The sequence below is a fragment of the Glycine max genome, chromosome 19 (assembly GCF_000004515.6).
Source record: "Glycine max cultivar Williams 82 chromosome 19, Glycine_max_v4.0, whole genome shotgun sequence".
In the NCBI taxonomy this organism is placed as follows: domain Eukaryota; kingdom Viridiplantae; phylum Streptophyta; class Magnoliopsida; order Fabales; family Fabaceae; genus Glycine; species Glycine max.
This window is the reverse complement of record NC_038255.2, coordinates 28,552,333-28,571,043: the sequence shown is the minus strand read 5'-3', so window position 1 is coordinate 28,571,043 and position 18,711 is coordinate 28,552,333. Positions and strand designations below refer to the sequence as shown.

Below are 18,711 nucleotides of genomic sequence, written 5' to 3'. Positions count from 1 at the left end.
ATGGAGAGTTTCTTGTTTTGGTTCTTCCAAGCTCTCTCTCTTCCACTCTCTAGATGGTGTATAAGACTGAATTCGAAGGGATGAGCTCAGGGACCAAATTCATGTGCTTATATAGGCATTCTACCATCAAGAATGCATTTACCAGCCATTACCACTCATTATTGGCTGTTACAATTCATTATTGGCCATTATCATCCATTAACAGCCATTCAATTTGGCTTTCAAAACTGATGAGCGTTACAAAATTTCAAAATGTTATGACCATGAATTATTACAATTAAATTAGTTAATAAACAAACTGATAAATACATTCAGTCACGTCACGAATATAGAAATTTTTTTTAGTGGTTATCAGGTGAAAAATAATATAAACTCTACTAAAAGAGTATTACGAAAATTGAAAATAATAAAGAATAAAATATAAAGTGAATAAAATTAAAATTAATTTATTTTTTCTTTTATCTTTTTTACATTCATCTTTTTAAAATAATTTTCTAACGGTGGCAGCACTTATATTTTTATGAGGGCAAAAAAAAGTATTCATAAAAACATATACTTAATGGAGGCAATTATTCCTATCGCTTTCAAAATAGATCCGTCCCTGGATATATTTAATATTATATATATCACTTTCAATATTTGAATGTATTTTTAATAATTTATTATCTTAAAAATTAGGACTATACTTTTTAAATTTTATATTATAAAATATTATCGTAGTTGTTTTAACTTTTCTATAATATTTCATTCTTTTTTAACAATAAACTAAATTTGTATTGCTTAAATTTTTTAATATTTGAATACTTTTTAGTAGTATTATTTAAAAATAAAAAAAATAGTTATTTTTCTTTATATTTCTAAATTGAAAAAGGATATGTTAAAAGCAATTTGAAGATAATTAGTAACAATAAAATAAAAATAAAAATAAAAATAAAAGGTGTAGCTAAAATTATAAATTAGTTGTATGTATATGGTGCCTTTGGAAGAGTTTATAACCAACTTATTTGGATTTATCTTATGTTATTTTTTATTTATTTTTTCATTTCTTCTCTCCAAATTCGTTGTGACTATCATACTACTTGCATACAATGATTAATAAAATGACGAATAATATATTTCTGATATATAATTAAATTATACAATAACAAAAAGAAGTATGAAATTATATAAATAATTTCTAAAGTATTGAATATCAATTACAACATTATATTAAGAAGTAAAATATTTTAAAGATGTATTGTTTATTACTACATTTTTTTTTTTGAGGAATTGATTAATACATCATATACATTGTTATCTACATCAAACATTAAAATTTGACTATTTTATCACGTTATCTAATTCATTAATATGATGTGGTAATAAAGAAAATTCCTCTTAAAAATTTATATTATTATACTTAAAATTGGCTTAAATATGTTGGTGAACCCTCCAACATACTTAAAACTCGCAACTGATCCTAGAAAAACTTTTATTTTTCATTGAGTCCCTAAAAATTCAAAAGTTTTGAAGAAGACCTTTGTCGTTAGTTTTTGTCTAAAACATGATGATGTGTCCGTTAAGTGGACACGTCACTCATATGCATACAAAATCACGAGATATTAATGACATGACATGTCACCTAGATTTTTTTATTTTTATATTTAATTTAATAAACTATTTTATTGATAAACTATTCAATTTGATTTTTGATCGTCATATTTATTTTAATTTTCATTAGACGGTCTCAATTTTTTTATTTTCTTTTTTCTCTACCTCTGCTTATCTTTCCCCCATTTGCCCTTTTCTTTTACCTCTCTCCCCAATCTCCTTCTATCCCCACCACCGCACACCACCCCACACCACCATGGCACCATCTCCATCACCCCCAAATCGATAGGTACCAAAACAACTGTCTGAATCCCAATAAATTTGACCAAGAAAGACCTCACATAGTAATCAAAACCAACTTTGAGCGTATTCAAAATTCACAAATGCTTTCCAAAAGCAAAACACTTACCTGGACCCCCAAGCCCCTGGGGGAAAGAAAAGTACATGGAAGCAAGAAGACTTAATTAAGTTTTTCATACCTGGAATATAAGTTATTTTCAAATTATTATCTAACATTCACTTTTTTCAATCAAATACCTAAAAAAATTTCAATTTTATTTTACTATTTGTCGTTAGTTACCTTTCATTAAGTGATGATGTGGTAGACAAAGTGTGACATCATCACTTCTTTTTACAAACATCTCATTATCATGTCATCACCTTCAATGATGTGGCAATCACGTGTCAGTGATTGAACGTGATGACGTGACACTTCATCTTTCATATCATCACTTAACAGAAGAGGACTAACGACAGATAATCAGTTGAAATATAAAAAAATTTCAGGTAGTTATTTAACAAAAAAATGAATTTTTAGGTAGTAATCTGAAAACGGTCTATTTTCCAGGTATGAAAAACTTAATTAATCCAATTTGAAAAACAATTTTTTAGTTAACAAATGATAAAGAGGAGTTTTATCAAACTAAATAATTTAATTTCAAATAAAATGATAAATGATAAATTTTATTATTTTATTTAAAATAAAAAAATGATAATCGTAAATTTAAGTTATGTTTAAAAGCAAAACTTATTCGTCAATAAAAAAAATATTCCTCAAACACTTTTATTTGATCAAATATTTGTGAACTTGTTAAAAAAACTAAAAATTAAATAAAATAACTTGATGAACATATATGTAATTTACTTTTATATAGACTTAAGAAACTTTATCCTATAATAAGAAATACATTAAATTAATAAGATATTTTTTATCGGTAGGAATAAAAAAAAACTATTTAAAATTTACAATAATTCACCTATTAATTTATCATGTTTAATCAGTTGAACTAGATTAGTAAGAGAGTATTAAAGGTGAAATTAAAGAGTTAAGATGCGTACATTTAATATCCGGACAAAGCTAAAAGAAAACCAACAAGATCAAATGATGAGATATATATTTTGAGTCCAAAGAATAGTGAAGGAAAAATGAGGAAAGACATAACATGTTACATCCTTACATTGATCATAAACTGCAAAAACATCAATTATATATGGTTTAAATAAGTTTTTCATACTTGAAAAATACATCGTTTTCAAATTACTACCTAAAAATTCATTTTTTGTCAAATACCTACCTGAAAATTTATTGCTTCAACTTAGTACCTACCGTTAGTCTCATTCCATTAAGTGAAGACGTGACAAAATGATTGTCATGTCATCATGTCCAATCACTGACACAACATTGTCATGTCATTGAACGTGATGATGTTGAAATAAGGTGCTCGTGACAAGGTGTGATGATGTGACACTCAGTCTACTAAGTCAATACTTAATAGAAGAAGAATAACGGTAGGTAGTAAAATGAAACAAAAAAATTTCAGGTACTTGGTTGAAAAAAATGAATGTTAGGTAGTAATTTGAAAATGACCTATAATCTAGGTATGAAAAACTTAATTAACCCAAGCAAGAAAGAACATTTCTATATCGGTAACACGGTCCAACCCAAAAGCATAAATTTCCTCATCAGAACCCCCAAAAGTCATGTGCAGCTTCTGCAACACCTTCTTCCTCTTCCCTTGCACTTTCTCATCATCATCAATTCTCACTTCTCCAACCTCTTCTCCCTCTCTTGGCTTCCTACAACACCCATCCCTCCACCCCAAAACCCAATCTCCATACTTTGACTGCAAAATTTGCCAGAAGATAGCGTAGTTCCTACTGAAGTTTGACGCATTCGAGCGCTCCACGAGATCCGACGGCTTGTTCTATAGATTCTCGCCGCTCCCAAACGCCATTAACATATTCTCGTTCGAAATTGAATTTGCCTCCAAGTAATCGTACGCCCTTCGACCCAAAACCTTCACCATTGTCGCTTTCTCTTCCTCATTCCACACCCCTCCTAACCCCACCTCAATCTTCATCTCCAAAACCCAACAAAATCTCTACTTTCGCAAAACCCAAATACCTCGTATCTTTCGCAACCCAACAACATAGTTTATTAAATTAAATTAAATATAAAAATAAAAAAATCAAGTTGGCATGTCATGTCATTGATACTTCTGACCTGACTTCGTATATGTATCGCTGAGATGTCCAATTAACGGACACGTCATCACATTTTGGACAGAGACTAATGATAAGGATCTCCCGCAAAACTTTTGAAGTTTCAGGGACCCAACAACAACAACAACAACAACGCCTTATCCCACTAGGTGGGGTCGGCTACATGGATCAACTTCCGCCATAATGTTCTATCAAGTACCATACTTCTATCCAAATCATTAAGTTCGAGATCCTTTTTGATAACCTCTCTTATAGTCTTTTTGGGTCTTCCTCTGCCTCGAATTGTTTGTCTTCTCTCCATCTGGTCTACTCTCCTCACTACAGAGTCTACCGGTCTTCTCTCTACATGCCCAAACCACCTAAGTCTATTTTCCACCATCTTCTCTACAATAGGCGCTACTCCAACCCTCTCTCTAATAGCTTCGTTTCTAATTTTATCCTGTCGAGTCTTACCACACATCCACCGCAACATCCTCATCTCCGCTACACCTACTTTATTCTCATGTTGGCTCTTGACCGCCCAACATTCTGTTCCGTACAAAATCGTCGGTCTTACCGCAGTCCGATAAAACTTTCCCTTTAGCTTGATCGGTACCTTTGCATCACATAACACCCCCGATGCTTTTCTCCATTTCATCCATCCTGCTTGAATGCAATGATTCACATCCCCTTCAATTTCCCCATCATCCTGTATTACAGACCCAAGATATTTAAACCGTGTGACTTGAGGGATAATATGGTCTCCTATTTTCACCTCTGAGTTAGAAACCCTCCTTCTTTTGTTGAACTTACATTCCATATACTCCGATTTGCTTCTGCTTAAGCGAAAGCCATGTGTTTCTAGAGCTCGTCTCCAAGTTTCCAACCTCTCATTCAACTCCTCCCTCGACTCTCCAAGGAGGACTATGTCATCTGCAAAAAGCATGCATCTCGGCGCTATCTCTTGGATTTGTTCCGTGAGGACATCCAGAATTAAGGTAAAAAGGTAGGGGCTAAGGGTTGACCCTTGATGCAAACCAATTGTGATGGGAAAATCGTCTGACTCTCCACCCTGTGTCCTAACACTAGTCGATACCCTATCATACATATCTTGGATAGCTCGAATATATGCAACCCTAACCCCTTTCTTCTCTAGAGCTTTCCACAAAATCTCTCTAGGCACTCTATCATACGCTTTCTCCATGTCAATAAAAATCAAGTGCAAGTCTTGTTGGGCCATGCGATATTGCTCCATCACCCGCCGTAATAAATAAATCGCTTCCATGGTCGACCTTCCCGGCATGAAACCAAATTGATTCTCAGTAACTTGAGTCTCCTTTCTTAATCTCCGTTCGATCACTCTTTCCCATAATTTCATGGTATGACTCATGAGCTTGATTCCCCTATAATTTGCATAATTTTGTATATCCCCCTTGTTCTTATAGATTGGCACTAACGTGCTTCTCCTCCATTCCTCTGGCATGCGTTTTGACCTCATAATTTCGTTAAAGAGTTCGGTGAGCCACTCAAGACCTCTATCTCCAAGAGTTTTCCACACTTCAATAGGTATGTTGTCTGGCCCCACCGCCTTACCATTACTCATTCTTTTCAACGCTTCCTTTACTTCCTGTTTCTGAATCCGACGATAGTACTTATAGTTCCGGTCCTCTTCTCTTGTGTCTAGACTGCTAGAGTCATATCCATATCCATCATTAAATAAGTTGTGGAAATACGCCTTCCACCTTTCCTTGATATCTTTTTCATGCACTAAGACTTTGCCTTCTTCATCCTTAACACACTTTACTTGATCCAAATCTCTAGTCTTCCTCTCTCTACCCTTAGCAAGCCTATATATAGATCTTTCTCCGTCCCTGGTTCCTAGAGCTTGGTATAGTCCGTCAAAAGCTTGGGCTCTTGCCTCACTCACCGCCTTTTTGGTTTCATTTCTAGCTATCTTATACTTATCCCAAGTTTCAGAATTTCTACACCTAGACCACTCCTTGAAACACTCATTTTTTACTCTAACTTTGCTCTGAACATTTTCATTCCACCACCACGATTCTTTACCCCTAGGTCCAAAACCTCTAGATTCACCCAACGTCTCTTTAGCCACTTTAATAATCTCTTGGGACATCTTGTTCCACATATCATTTGCACTTCCTTGTGATTGTCCACACCATCCCTCCCATATCTTTTGTTGGAAGATTCCTTGTTTCTCACCCTTCAAGTGCCACCATTTGATCCTTGGTGCTACCATAGGACTTCTTCTCTTTGCCCTATCTCTAATTCTTACATCCATAACCAAAACTCTATGTTGGGTAGTCAAGCTCTCTCCCGGGATAACTTTACAGTTCAAGCAATACTTCCTATCAGACTTCCTGATAAGGAAGAAATCTATCTGAGAACATGTCCTTCCACTTTTGTAAGTGATAAGATGTTCCTCTCTTTTCTTAAACCATGTATTGGCTATAGAAAGATCCAAAGCCTCCGAAAACTCTAAGATGGATTTACCCTCCCCATTCATCTCCCCTAGGCCAAAACCCCCATGCACCCCCTCAAAACCTCTAGCCACGCTACCTACATGTCCATTGAGATCCCCTCCTAGGAAAACTTTCTCTCCTTGGGGTATATCCTGAAGTACCCCTTCTAGATCCTCCCAAAATTTTACCTTAAAGTGTTCTGCTAACCCAACCTGAGGTGCGTACCCACTAATAACATTAAAGGTGTCCTGTCCCACTACCAATTTTAAGACTATGATACGATCTCCTACTCTTCTTACATCCACGACATCCTTCTTCCACTCCTTGTCCACAATAATCCCTACCCCATTTCTTGATCTGATTTTTTCCGTATACCACAGCTTAAATCCCGAGTTGTCTAATTCTTTCGCTTTTTCACCTGTCCACTTAGTTTCTTGTAGGCACATAAAATTGATCTTCCTCCTCACCATAACATCCACTATTTCCATAGATTTTCCAGTAAGTGTGCCTATATTCCATGTACCAAAGCGAATCCTCCTGTCATGAACTAGCTTCTTTACCCACACCCGTTCACGAAAATGTGGGAACCCTTGCTTACTTTTCACTACATCCGAGCGGCGATGCAGCGGCCCTTGCTCTTTTGACACTGTACTCGAGCCATACAGCGCGTTGCTTCCGGGCAACGACCTAGCATTCACATTATTACGTAATTGATCCATGTCATAGAGATTCGACAAAGTTTAACGTTGGCTGTCGAAAGCCTAACACAACCCTCTCCTTTTATCAGGGACCCAACGAAAAGCAAAAAAATTTCAGAAATCAGTTGCGAAATTCAAGTATAGTTAAGAGATCTCCAACATGTTTAAACCCTTAAAATTTATATAAATTCTCTCTCATGCTGTTTTGTTTTCATTCTCATTATGCTATCTTTAAAGTGAGCAAAAATATATTTTCCCTTAATTTAAATATCTTAATTTACCAAATTTTAAGTAAATTTAATTTACTATAAAGATTGTAAACATATTCTAACTTAATTTAGTGAAAATACCAAGCAAGAGGAACTTTTTACCACAATCTGTTAGTTATTTTTTTGGATAATGAAACAACACAAACATATTTCAACACACTATATATATTATGCCCCCTCCTCAAACAAGGTGTAAAATATGGTTATATGATGCAAATACATAATGTACAATCGTTTCTCTTCCATTGTTTCGTAACACTGCTTGACTTTCAAAAGTAACAAGGGGTTTTTCCTGCAACCATAGTTACCTTCTAGTGAACTCATGGTTACAGCTCAGTCAGCAGAGATGCCACCGATGCAAATAAGCCCAGAAGATCTCACAGATTCATAAACCTGTCCATACCCTACCCCTCACAGGGTCAGAGTGGTGGCTCCCATTCCCTCAAAGTGCTTCCAATATTGAAACCAGCAAGCCAAAACACTGGTTCGGCTTTGGTACGAGAAGATGGTTTTGAGTTTTAACCATGATAAGCATATGATCCCATCTCTTTACGTCATGAGAGGTTCTGGATTCAACCTCCACATGGCTCAACCCCCCCCCACACCCCAGGAATTCAAGGGGAGGAGTGTGTGTGTGGGCAATTACCTCAAGATTTGTGATAATAGCCAAGTTTATCTAGTGAAGATCATTACATATTTATACTAGTGGATGTGTATGCCTAAAACTTAACAATCAACAAGAAGATAACGATGAAATATTTTTTCTTCATTGGGGACAACATTGTGCACAACAATATACTAAGCAAAATCGGTTTTAGCTTTTAGCTAATATTATTAAAGAAACTTCATATCTTCATCCTATAGACAATCACTAAAGGTATCTTAAGGGAAATTGTTTTTTAATCCGAAATCTTAATGATATCGAAACACAGAGAACTGGTCTCCTGTACAAAATTAATTAACTATGAAGTCCCACTACTACTCCAAAAGTTGCATAGATAAGAGAATAGACTGGAGACTTCATGAACGATGACCCTAATGCTAAAAGAATATATCACTAAATTTTATATCATGAGAAATAGTACATCATAATACACAAGAAAAAATGGAACAGGGGCTTCCAAATGCAGTGTGCATGGAGGTGAATGGATCTCTCTCTAGCTCAACTCTCAAACAACTATCTTACAACAAGAACTGACAGGTGGAGGGAACGTGGAACAGGTCAACAACAAGAACAGCAGGACCTCGTAACCCCGAAGGTGTATATATACTGGTGGTAGCAGAAAAATGGCCTTCAAAGATTTTCTCACTGAACCATCATCATCTTAAATACTGCTCAATATGAGAATTCATGACCTCGAAGCGAAATATATTTCTTGACCCAGATGGCAATGTCCTCGGCACAAACCTGGGCCTGAGGGCTTTTGAGAAGTACGTCAAGTGTTGCAAATTCATGGACTGCATCTTTATACTCATAAACAGGTGCATCAACATTCACCTTCCTAAGCTCCTCTGAATAAGCAATGGCGCGGTCCCTCATCCAGTCATGTTCTGCCACTACTGTCAATGTTGGAGGCATCTTCTTTAAAGGAGGACCGTGACCTGGGGCTAGGGGATTGGCGGCTGGATGGTCTAGGCTAAACTCTTCCTCAGGTAGGAATAGTTTCCATGCTAGCATACACATTGCCTTGTCGTAAAAGTAAGAGTTTGCCAACTTAATTTCAGAACGAGTAGGCACACTTCCAATAAAAAATGGATACATCAGGACCTGTGCCACTACCTTGACAGGGTCCAAAAGTGTGCCTGTTTCTACAGCTTTTCGAGCCACATAGTCTGCAATATTTGCACCGCAACTCACGCCAAGAAGAACACACCTGATTCAATATCAAAGAAAAAAAAAGGTTAAGCTTTGAACTAAAGGTGTACTTAACTCCTGACAAGAAAATACTTATGGTTAAAGACAACAGCTCATCTACAAAAGTGATACCCTTCAATTTTTTTATTTTTATTTTTTTGCTTTTAATCAAGACCAGTTCTGAAGAGGCAGAGCATTACAAAATATATATGTCCATGTCCAAAGGAAATAGATCAAATCTTTGCAACATCAATAATCAAAGTCAAACAAGCATCCTCTTAATTCACCCAACGTACTTAGACGTCAATTTCCTAATATATGCTCTAAAAAATAATTTACTACCAGAAAAATTCCATTTTCAAGAAAAATTAAAACACAAGTGGAATATTAAGAATGGGGAAGCTAAGCAGAATAAGACTGATTCCCTAACCAAGAAATCTGTTTAGAAAGAGAAAGTTGAGGAAGGATTGCAGACAACAAATAGAAAAGATTAAACAAGATACGAGATTCTAAGCCAACATTAAGAACAAACTGAGCATTACAACAGCAAGTAAAAGCGACCCAGAAAGACAAGGCTCCAAAATGGTTAGTAGAGTGTAGAGACCCCTCCAAATAACAAAATGGCAGAAACTTCATGTGAAGCATTACATTAGGCTTCATTACAAGCCCTTGTAGTCTAATCAATATAGTAGTATTTGATTGTTAATTTCAGCTCTGCGTCCATGAGTTGGAATGCTATTAATTACAATATAGTAAATATAGTAGTATTTGATTGTTAGTTTCAAAAGGATGGCTGGGTCTGCCGGAAACCGGAATGCTATTAATTAACTTACAATATAGTAAATACAACGAAACGAAAAATTTGGAAATTAGAAGGAAAATTACAATATAGTAAATATAGTAGTATTTGATTGTTAGTTTCAAAAGGGATGGCTGGGTCTGCCGGAAACCGGAATGCTAAAAAAAACTGAAATCTGGTACTGACAATAAGAAATATAGTAAAGAAAACATCTGACCGAAACCAAAAAAGAACAAGTCCAAGGAGAAAAGCATTCACATGAACTAGTGCTTAAGCACCTTAGGTCCACCATTCCTTTTTCCTTAATCATCAAAATCCTCTCTAATTTTCCTATCCTATAGTGCAGGATGACCGGTGCTGCCATCAAGTGACATCCACCGGAACAATTCTTCACACCGTCATCACTTTAACTCCTCTCTCTCAATGCCTTTACATATCCAGAATGTTAAGTTATATAAGAACTGAGCAAAATAGCTACAGACCCAATGGTCCCAATCTAAAAGCAAATGACCCCACGTCATTGGACATAATTTCTTAGATAAGATGAAAAATGAAGCTTACTCGTATAGACACCAATCAATCCCAATTTGGCAAGTGAGATGGGCAAATTTGCTATTCTATCAAGGAAATTTGGCAAAAAAAACTATAGACAAACAAGAAATTCCATTTCATTAAAACCTAAATACTTAAATAAACGGGAAGGGAGAATGTGATGAATTTAAACAACCATGGATTAAAACAACATGCCATAACTTCTACACTGAAAAAAATTGAACTTTATCCCACATAACAGAATGTCAATGTGATTTTATTCGAGAACACTCAAGAGGGTAACTAGTTAACCAGTAAAATGAGGCTGAATAAATAATGGTTCTTTTAATCTGAAACTTCCCTAAAATGTGACAAAATTAAACAAAAAACAATGGGCAAAAATAACTCTAAAGACATCTTCCTTGGCAACATTAAAGTCCAGCTTAGATAAACTTCTTCATAAGCACTTACAGGAGAAGAAAATAAAAGGAAAAATTGAATAAAACGTCTCCCATAAATTAAAATCTATGAACCTCAACTTCTGGACAAATTAGATGAAAACCCTTCTATAAAAATTGAAGTGTATAAGTTGTTTTTAACTTATAGGAGAAACATAATTTGTTTTATCTTCTTTTTCCTTCTATAGATACATATGGAGACGTTTAACCAAACAAGACCTAAGTCACTAGTTCAATTGCAATCAACATCAGATTGAAAATCTCAACCCAAACTTGCTGTGATCAAATTCAAAACCCCCTGCTTACTACCCAGTCTGTCACCTCCTCCCTAACTCACAGATCCCTTCACCAATTTGCTAAATTATTACTCTACAGTCTCTAATCACTATCTACATTTAAAACAGACAATCAAGGGCATCAACGCCAATCCAAAACTATGAGATGTATAAAAAACAAAAATCAAAACAAGAGCTATCACACTCCTAATATTCTCTTCACTATAGGAAACTACAAAATCATGAATAAAAGCTCATTAAATTAGCAAGTCCTTTCAATAAATTTGATTGTATTCAAATGAGTGTATCAAATAGTATGCTGCTACAGAGGGCCTAACTCACTTGATTGAACAAGATGTGTGACTTTGTTGTAAACCCCCTAGTATCTAATAATTGTCTTCGATTCCTATGGATAAAAAAAAAAAAAATAGTGTTTCTAGCAAATCAATCTACTACACTAAGACAAGCATATATAAGATCAAACAAAAAGCCATAATAAAAGAAGTTCAAGTTGCAACCTTGATGGATTTCCATGAGCAGCCAACCAAGGCTCAACCACTGATGCCCCAAAGGTTTCCACAATATGCTTGTGCTGACCCTCCAACCTCCTCCTCCCCCCCATTGACTTAGTGCACTCCGCCAAATTTGCCTGCTTCGCCAGCCAATTCAGCACCTTCAGCCCGTCCTCGAACGCGGCCGGATACCGATTCTCCGGCGCCAGCCGGTACCCCACCGCCACCACCACCGCCTCGCAGAGCCTCGCGACCCGCCGGCAGAACACGTCGTTCGCAACCGAATCGTTGCTCCCGCTCACCCACCCGCCACCGTGGAACTGCAGAACCACCGGTAACTTTTTCCGGCGACCATTCCCCGCCGGCGACGGCGCGTACCCCCGGTAAGCGCCGCCGCAACCGCCACTGTCGCCGCCGCTGTTCCGTCGCTCCTCCTCCCGCGGCGAGAAGATTGCCGGCTCATAGCTGTTGCGCCTCACCGCGCGCAACGACGACGTTTCGTGGTTCACCGATCCAGGTTCGGGTTTGGAGCTAGGTTGGGAATTAGGTTCGAGCGCGGAATCTGGAAGGAAAATTCTAATCGAGAGAGATGTTAAGGGGTCGATGTGGATGTCTTTAGTGGCAACACCATCGGAGAATGACGGGTTGGCCGGAGCCACCGATTCGTCGGGTCGGGTCGTGACGCCGAACGGGTCGGAGTCTTCGGGCCGGCCTTGGATCCGGTTCTGCAAACGGTGCTTTAAAAGAAACTTGAAGAAGACGCTGTAGAGTTTCACGGCCACGCTCGGCATCGCTTTGTGTAGTTTACATAAACCGGAAAACCGTTAATTAGGATAATTTCATGGCTTAATTTGGATCGGATTGGGGTTGATTAAGCTGATAATTACGTGGGATTAGGGGTTTTTTGTTTGTTTTAGGTTTGTTGGGTTGAATGGGTTTGAATTTTGCTGGTGAAGGAAAGAGAAGAAGAAGAAGAAGAAGGAAGGAGGAAGAAGACAGCATGTAAAGGCAGAAAGAAAAAGAGATGGGATTTGATTTTTCTTCTTTTTTTATTTTCCAAAACAGTCCATGTTTCTATTTTTGTTTTTCGTAATTAAGCTATTAATGCATGGAAAATAAAAATATTTCTCAGGAATTTGTTCATTTTTAACCTTTGATCAAGTTAGAAGTTAATTATTTTTTATAAAATGTAAAGGTTAGAGTTAAGAATTTTTTATGAATAAATAATGAAAATGTGAAATTCATTAATCTATGTATTTCAAATTGAAGGATATTTAAAGCTTTTTCACGTATTAAAGAAAACAATAAATAAAATAATTAGTGAAATAATTTTATCAAAATATCTCAACTTTCTTTTTTAATTTTAATAAATGTGGTATTAGGTGTCTTAATAAAATAACAATTATTTGCGAGTAAAATTAAAATAAATGTTTTAATATATCATTAAAAATTAAAAATGACAATCAATATAATTCTTTTAATGTTAACACATGAGAATAGAAATTACAAAATTTTGTGAAATTGACTTCATTTTTAACAAATTTCATATGTGATTTTGTAGTTATTAACAAATTTTAAGTTATAACAAAGAGTATATAGAAGTAAAATGTTGCAAGTGCATCCATGGAATTTTATAAATAAAATTCTTTTTAATTTTTATATAAAAAATAAATAACTAATTTAAGCAAGCTATGTGTATTTGAGGGTGGACAAATACACCCCTCATTTTAATACAGCCACCTATATTTGTGTCAAAATTTAATATGTTTACACCTTTTAATTTTATATGTTTGTATTCCTTATTTATTTTCAATGTAAAGATAAATAAATTCACTCTCTTATTTTAATATTTATATATCTTATTTTTATGTGTTTGAAATTTTTTTTTTCACTTTTCTTATATGTTTGTTATTATTTTATTTCCATATTGATTTAAAAGTCTATTTTCTTTTATCTTTTCTCCAATAAAGTCAATAGACTTTTTTTGCTTATCTCATATGTTACCTTTTGTCATTTTATTTCTTACTCCTTCTATTTTCTTCTCATATGTTTCTTTCCTCAATAACTCTTGTTTCTTTTGACACTTTGATCTTATTTTATATTCACAATTAAGTAATTTAATTCATGACTTATCTTAATAATTAATTTTCTTCTCGGATAGGCACGTCTTGATTTAGCGTGACTATTCTAGTTTGAAATTTAGATTTTAATATTTATCTTTAAAAACTATGGTAATTTTATTGAATTTTTTTAAAATGCATTGCCCCACTAACCCTACGTCCTAAATCTGATTAATTTATCAAAATTAAAAAAAGTAATCAAATTAGTTAATTTTAATTATATTTCAAAAATATCATTTAAATTAATTGGTTTAAATAGTAATTACATTGAATGATACTATACTCAATTTAAGGAATAATTTTAAAATGAGTAGATGTTTCATTAATAAATTTTAAAATAAATGAAAGGTATAAGAAGAAAACAGCTATTAATACATCTTAAAATATGTGGAAAGTTATAAAGTTTAACAGGCCTACGTTATTGTTTTTTTTTTTTATATTGTTAACGAGAATAATTATAAATTATCTCTAATATATTACTCTTTCAAGATTGTTATAGTAAAATTCATTTGAGAAGATTTACACATACAATAATTTGAATAACATCATTTTCTGTTCATCATTTATTATATTTAATTTTTTTTTATTTCTCTCTTTATTATACATTTTGTTGTACAAGTATTTATTAATTCATTAAACTTGATTTTCACAATGATTTGTAATTAATATCTGCTTAAAAAGTATTATTTATTCTTAATAATTTATTGATTTTTTTAATTTGTTCTGTTTGGAGTTTTCCAAATTTTTAAATTATATTTATGTTGATATTTGGGCTGTATGGTTTTGTTGTTGTCAAAATATTTGCATCATTGCATGTGTGCCGGGGATCTAGCTGTCTAGCCACGTGGGAAGTATGGTGGCTTCAGAAGGTGGGGAGGGTTGTGATCTTGTGTGTGAGGGTGTCGGCGAAGTTGGATGAAACCATGAAAATGATTAAATTATTGAATAAAAAGTTACTAGTATTCAATTATTAAAAAAACAAACTGTCAAATTTAAATTGAATAAGTCTTAATTTAAATAGAGTTTAATATCTGTATAAAATTTTTTATATTCTTAGTCAATAATAAGTTTTATTTAATATTTAATACAATTATTATAAAAATAAATAAATTAATCATAATGTACATTTTGTAAATGAATGACAAATCAATTCGAACTACATACTACATAGTAAATCATATATACAATTTGTTTGAATAGCTTTCCTTGTGTTTATATGTGTGTTTTAATATATAAAATTTGAAGAATAAAGGTTAATATAAAGAATGTTGTATTCTCTCAATTATTAGAAATTAAAAGTGTCTTTTTATTATAGATTGAGAATGAGATGAATGATTTTGAAATGTTACATGTACAAATTAACTAAGGAAATAAAAAAAATGCTAGATTATGAAATGATTAAAATTTATTTTTATATAATTTTTTTATTTTCATATAATTAAAATTTATTATTTTTTATTCTAATTTAACTTTATATAGATATGAACCTATGATTTTTAATTAAATTTAAAAATATAATTATTTAGAGTTAAAAATCATTAAAAAAAAAAGGTAAAATTGCAGTTTCGGTCCCCCATTTTTGTTCCAGTTTTGGATTTGGTCCCCCTATAATTTAATTCACAAATTTGGTTCCCCATTTTTGTAAATCCTTGCGATGTTGGTCCGGGGCGTCCCAATTGAACGTTGACCGTTAGCCTTAGTTAGCCTCAGACGTTGACTGCCACATGTCAATGTCTGATTGGTTCGATGGAAAGGCTTGGTTTTTTTTACCCTGCTGTGATGTGGTAAAAATTTGGTGACGTTGAGGATTTAACCTAACCTTAAATGAAAACCCTAAAACATGAGTTATATGCAATCCCTAACCCTAAATTTGATTTGTGCTTCATCGTGTTCGTATGGGTTGTGGTTTAGTGTCGTTGTTGGTGTGGAGGTTCGATTTCTTCTTCGTGGGTGCGTCGTAGGCGTGGTTGGGTCATCGGCATCACTGCGTCGCTGCGTAGTGGTTAACATTCAAGGTTTTGTTGTCCTTCGTAAATGGGGCCATGGAGAGGAGTTCGTCATCGTACACCTCCGAGGCCCGAAGTCGCGTGTTGTGCCTCTATAACGTAGAGGCTCCACTGGTGACATCGTGGACCGAGGATAATCCAGGGAGGCGTTTCTATGGATGTGGTCTATACAAGGTAAGGAAAAATAATTTCGTAGGGGTTTTGTTATAGGCTATCTGTTGATTCTTTTTGGATATTTTCGACATGTAGGTTACAGGTAGGAAAGGGTGTAATTATTTTGAGTGCCACGATCCAGTTGCCAACATTCGTTAGAAGAAAATCATGGTGGCATTGATGAAGAAAGTTGAAGAATTGGAGTTGAGGGAAAAAGATTTGCAAAGCAGGATCAGGGACATGAAGAGGAAGGAAAAAATTTTAGGGATTCTTTTGGTTGTGTGTTGGGTCTGTCTTTGCTTGTTAGTGTGTGCATTATGTATCCGAGGTCTGTAATTTGGTGTTGGTGGTTTGCAAGTCAATAAGATGTTGTCATTTTGTAATTAGTTAGGAAGAAAGTAATGATGATGAATTGGTATGTAATGAAAGAATATTTATAAAATAATATATTCCTGAATGTACAATTGTTGAATATGCCTAAGTTTGTTGAATTGTGGAATTGTTGAATTGGTATGTTAGTAATTTGGCTCTATGTTTTGAGAATTTAAGCTTGTGAATGTAATCAAATAAAGTATTGTGACTTGAGTTTGAGTCATTCTATTAAACAGGTACATTGTTAAGGTTGTAGAGTGTTTTGTGTATACTTCATTGCACCTAAATTAATGACACAATAAATCACAACCAACACCAACAAAGTAAAAATCAATCTGAAAATAATAACTGTAATAAAGGCAAATATCCTTTAGTAGCAGCTCAAAGTAGTTGTTCATGAATTGCAAGTTCAGGGCCTAATGAAGAATAGCCCTGAATGAATCCAGTAAGATTGCACAAAAAAAACCATTTTATTTTTAAAACCAACAAGCAATGTAGGTGATCATATAATACAAATGTAAACTTGCTTTCTGGCAAAATTCTAACAACACAAACTACCTAAATTCAACAAGGCATCCATAAAGTCACCATATTTGCAAAAAAACAAGTCAGATTTAACATTGCAATAAAACATTGTTTCATATTGTGGTTGCTTAGTTACAACAACTGGTAACAAGTTAAAGAGTGCATTACAAAGCCTCTGAATTAAACATTCAGACAGGACTAGGTTCCTAAATTAATTACACCCAAAAAACAAGGCAGGTAAAACATTGTTGTGCCAAATCTGTCCTTGGCTGGTCCCTTAGCTAATTCGTGATTGTTGTGTTTCACTGGTGTTGTCACCTCGTTGATGTCCTGCAGATGGGGTCTGACTTGTGCTTGGACCAATGTTTTGTTTCTTTGCGGCGACAGGGGTGGGACATGGTGATTGTCTCTTCAAGTTCTGTCAAAATGTATAACCAAAATGATAGGAATGGTGAATGTAATTAGAATCTGTGATAAATGATATTTACAACACTTATGCAACTGAAAAGTACCTTATTTCCCCCTTTTGGAATGGTCCTATCTGCCGATGTCTTTCCTTTACATGTCCTTCTGTTGTGTCCAATTGCCTTACCATTTTTACACACTGCTGATCTTGACTGTCTTGGCAGGTAGGGCTTCTTGGTAAACTCATCATTTTTCTTGTTCCTTGCTTTCTTTGGTCTTCCAAGAGCTCTCTTCATGACAGGTGGAAGCATCACTGGTGTCTGCAGAGGAGGCCATAAGTTGGGTCCATTGCATAGGTACACAATAAATGAATATGTGGTCAACACAGTAGACTTCCTGCCAAATGCAACAAGTAGACATATTCAAATTAAAAAACCATGGCAAAAAAATAATAACATGACTGCAAGAAATTACATAAAACAACACCTGTAATAAGAGTTGACACTGAGTTCTGGTTCAATACCATTGATCCACATGCATGTTATGGAATGAGTGCATGGAATTCCAGTTAACTCCCACTTTCTACAAGAACATGTTTATTGTTTAAGATTGACAACATATTTTTCCATGCCTTTTGACACCTCAAACAAAAACAGATTATCATCACCACACCAATGTGCCCGCCATGGTTCACATGCTTTTTTATTCTTTTCCATGATTTGCTTAATTTTAGGACAGATTGACCCCTCATACCTCATCAAGGTAGTCCTCAACTTCACAATTCTAGAACTTATGTAAAATTGAATTCCCTCCAATAGTGTAATAATTGGCTTATGTCTGTACTACATTATTACATTATTGAATGCCTTATACATGTTATTTACTTGCAAATCACACTTTGTGTTTACCTTAAAAGCAGACATTGTCCAACAAGAAGGGTTTAGCTTTTGCAGATCATTCCAAGCTTCTTCATCATAATTTTTAATCTGCAACATGGCTTTTTCCCAGTCAGGGGTAGTTATTGCTCGAGCTACCATCCACATCAACTCTTTCAATGTATGGTCAGACTTCCTATCATGAACCTTTCCACTTTGATAATATATTTGTCATATAATTATTTGTTATTGCTGAAACTGATTTAACATACAAACATTGCTTTACAATTCACGAAATTTAACATCA

The 18,711-nt window shown here is 34.6% G+C and overlaps 1 protein-coding gene and 1 pseudogene across 1 annotated transcript; both read right to left on the bottom strand.

Annotated features, from left to right (window-relative positions):
• Positions 1-1,751: 1,751 nt before the first annotated feature.
• LOC102666111 (transcription factor bHLH13-like) lies at positions 1,752-3,950 on the bottom strand (annotated as a pseudogene).
• A 4,610-nt stretch (positions 3,951-8,560) lies between these two features.
• On the bottom strand, positions 8,561-13,082 carry LOC100809142 (probable carboxylesterase 11). Its single transcript, XM_003553833.5, has 2 exons — positions 11,955-13,082; positions 8,561-9,392 (listed from the first exon to the last, which is right to left on the bottom strand). The coding sequence occupies exons 1-2, from the start codon at positions 12,737-12,739 to the stop codon at positions 8,855-8,857; spliced, it is 1,323 nt and encodes a 440-aa protein (XP_003553881.1). The 5' UTR covers positions 12,740-13,082; the 3' UTR covers positions 8,561-8,854.
• Positions 13,083-18,711: the final 5,629 nt, after the last annotated feature.

Coding starts and splice junctions, on each gene's coding strand:
- LOC100809142 (XM_003553833.5), bottom strand. CDS start 12,739: ATGCCGAGCGTGGCCGTGAAACTCTACAGCGTCTTCTTCAAGTTTCTT. Junction 9,393..11,954: donor GCTCATGGAAATCCATCAAG/GTTGCAACTTGA, acceptor ATATTGAATCAG/GTGTGTTCTTCTTGGCGTGA.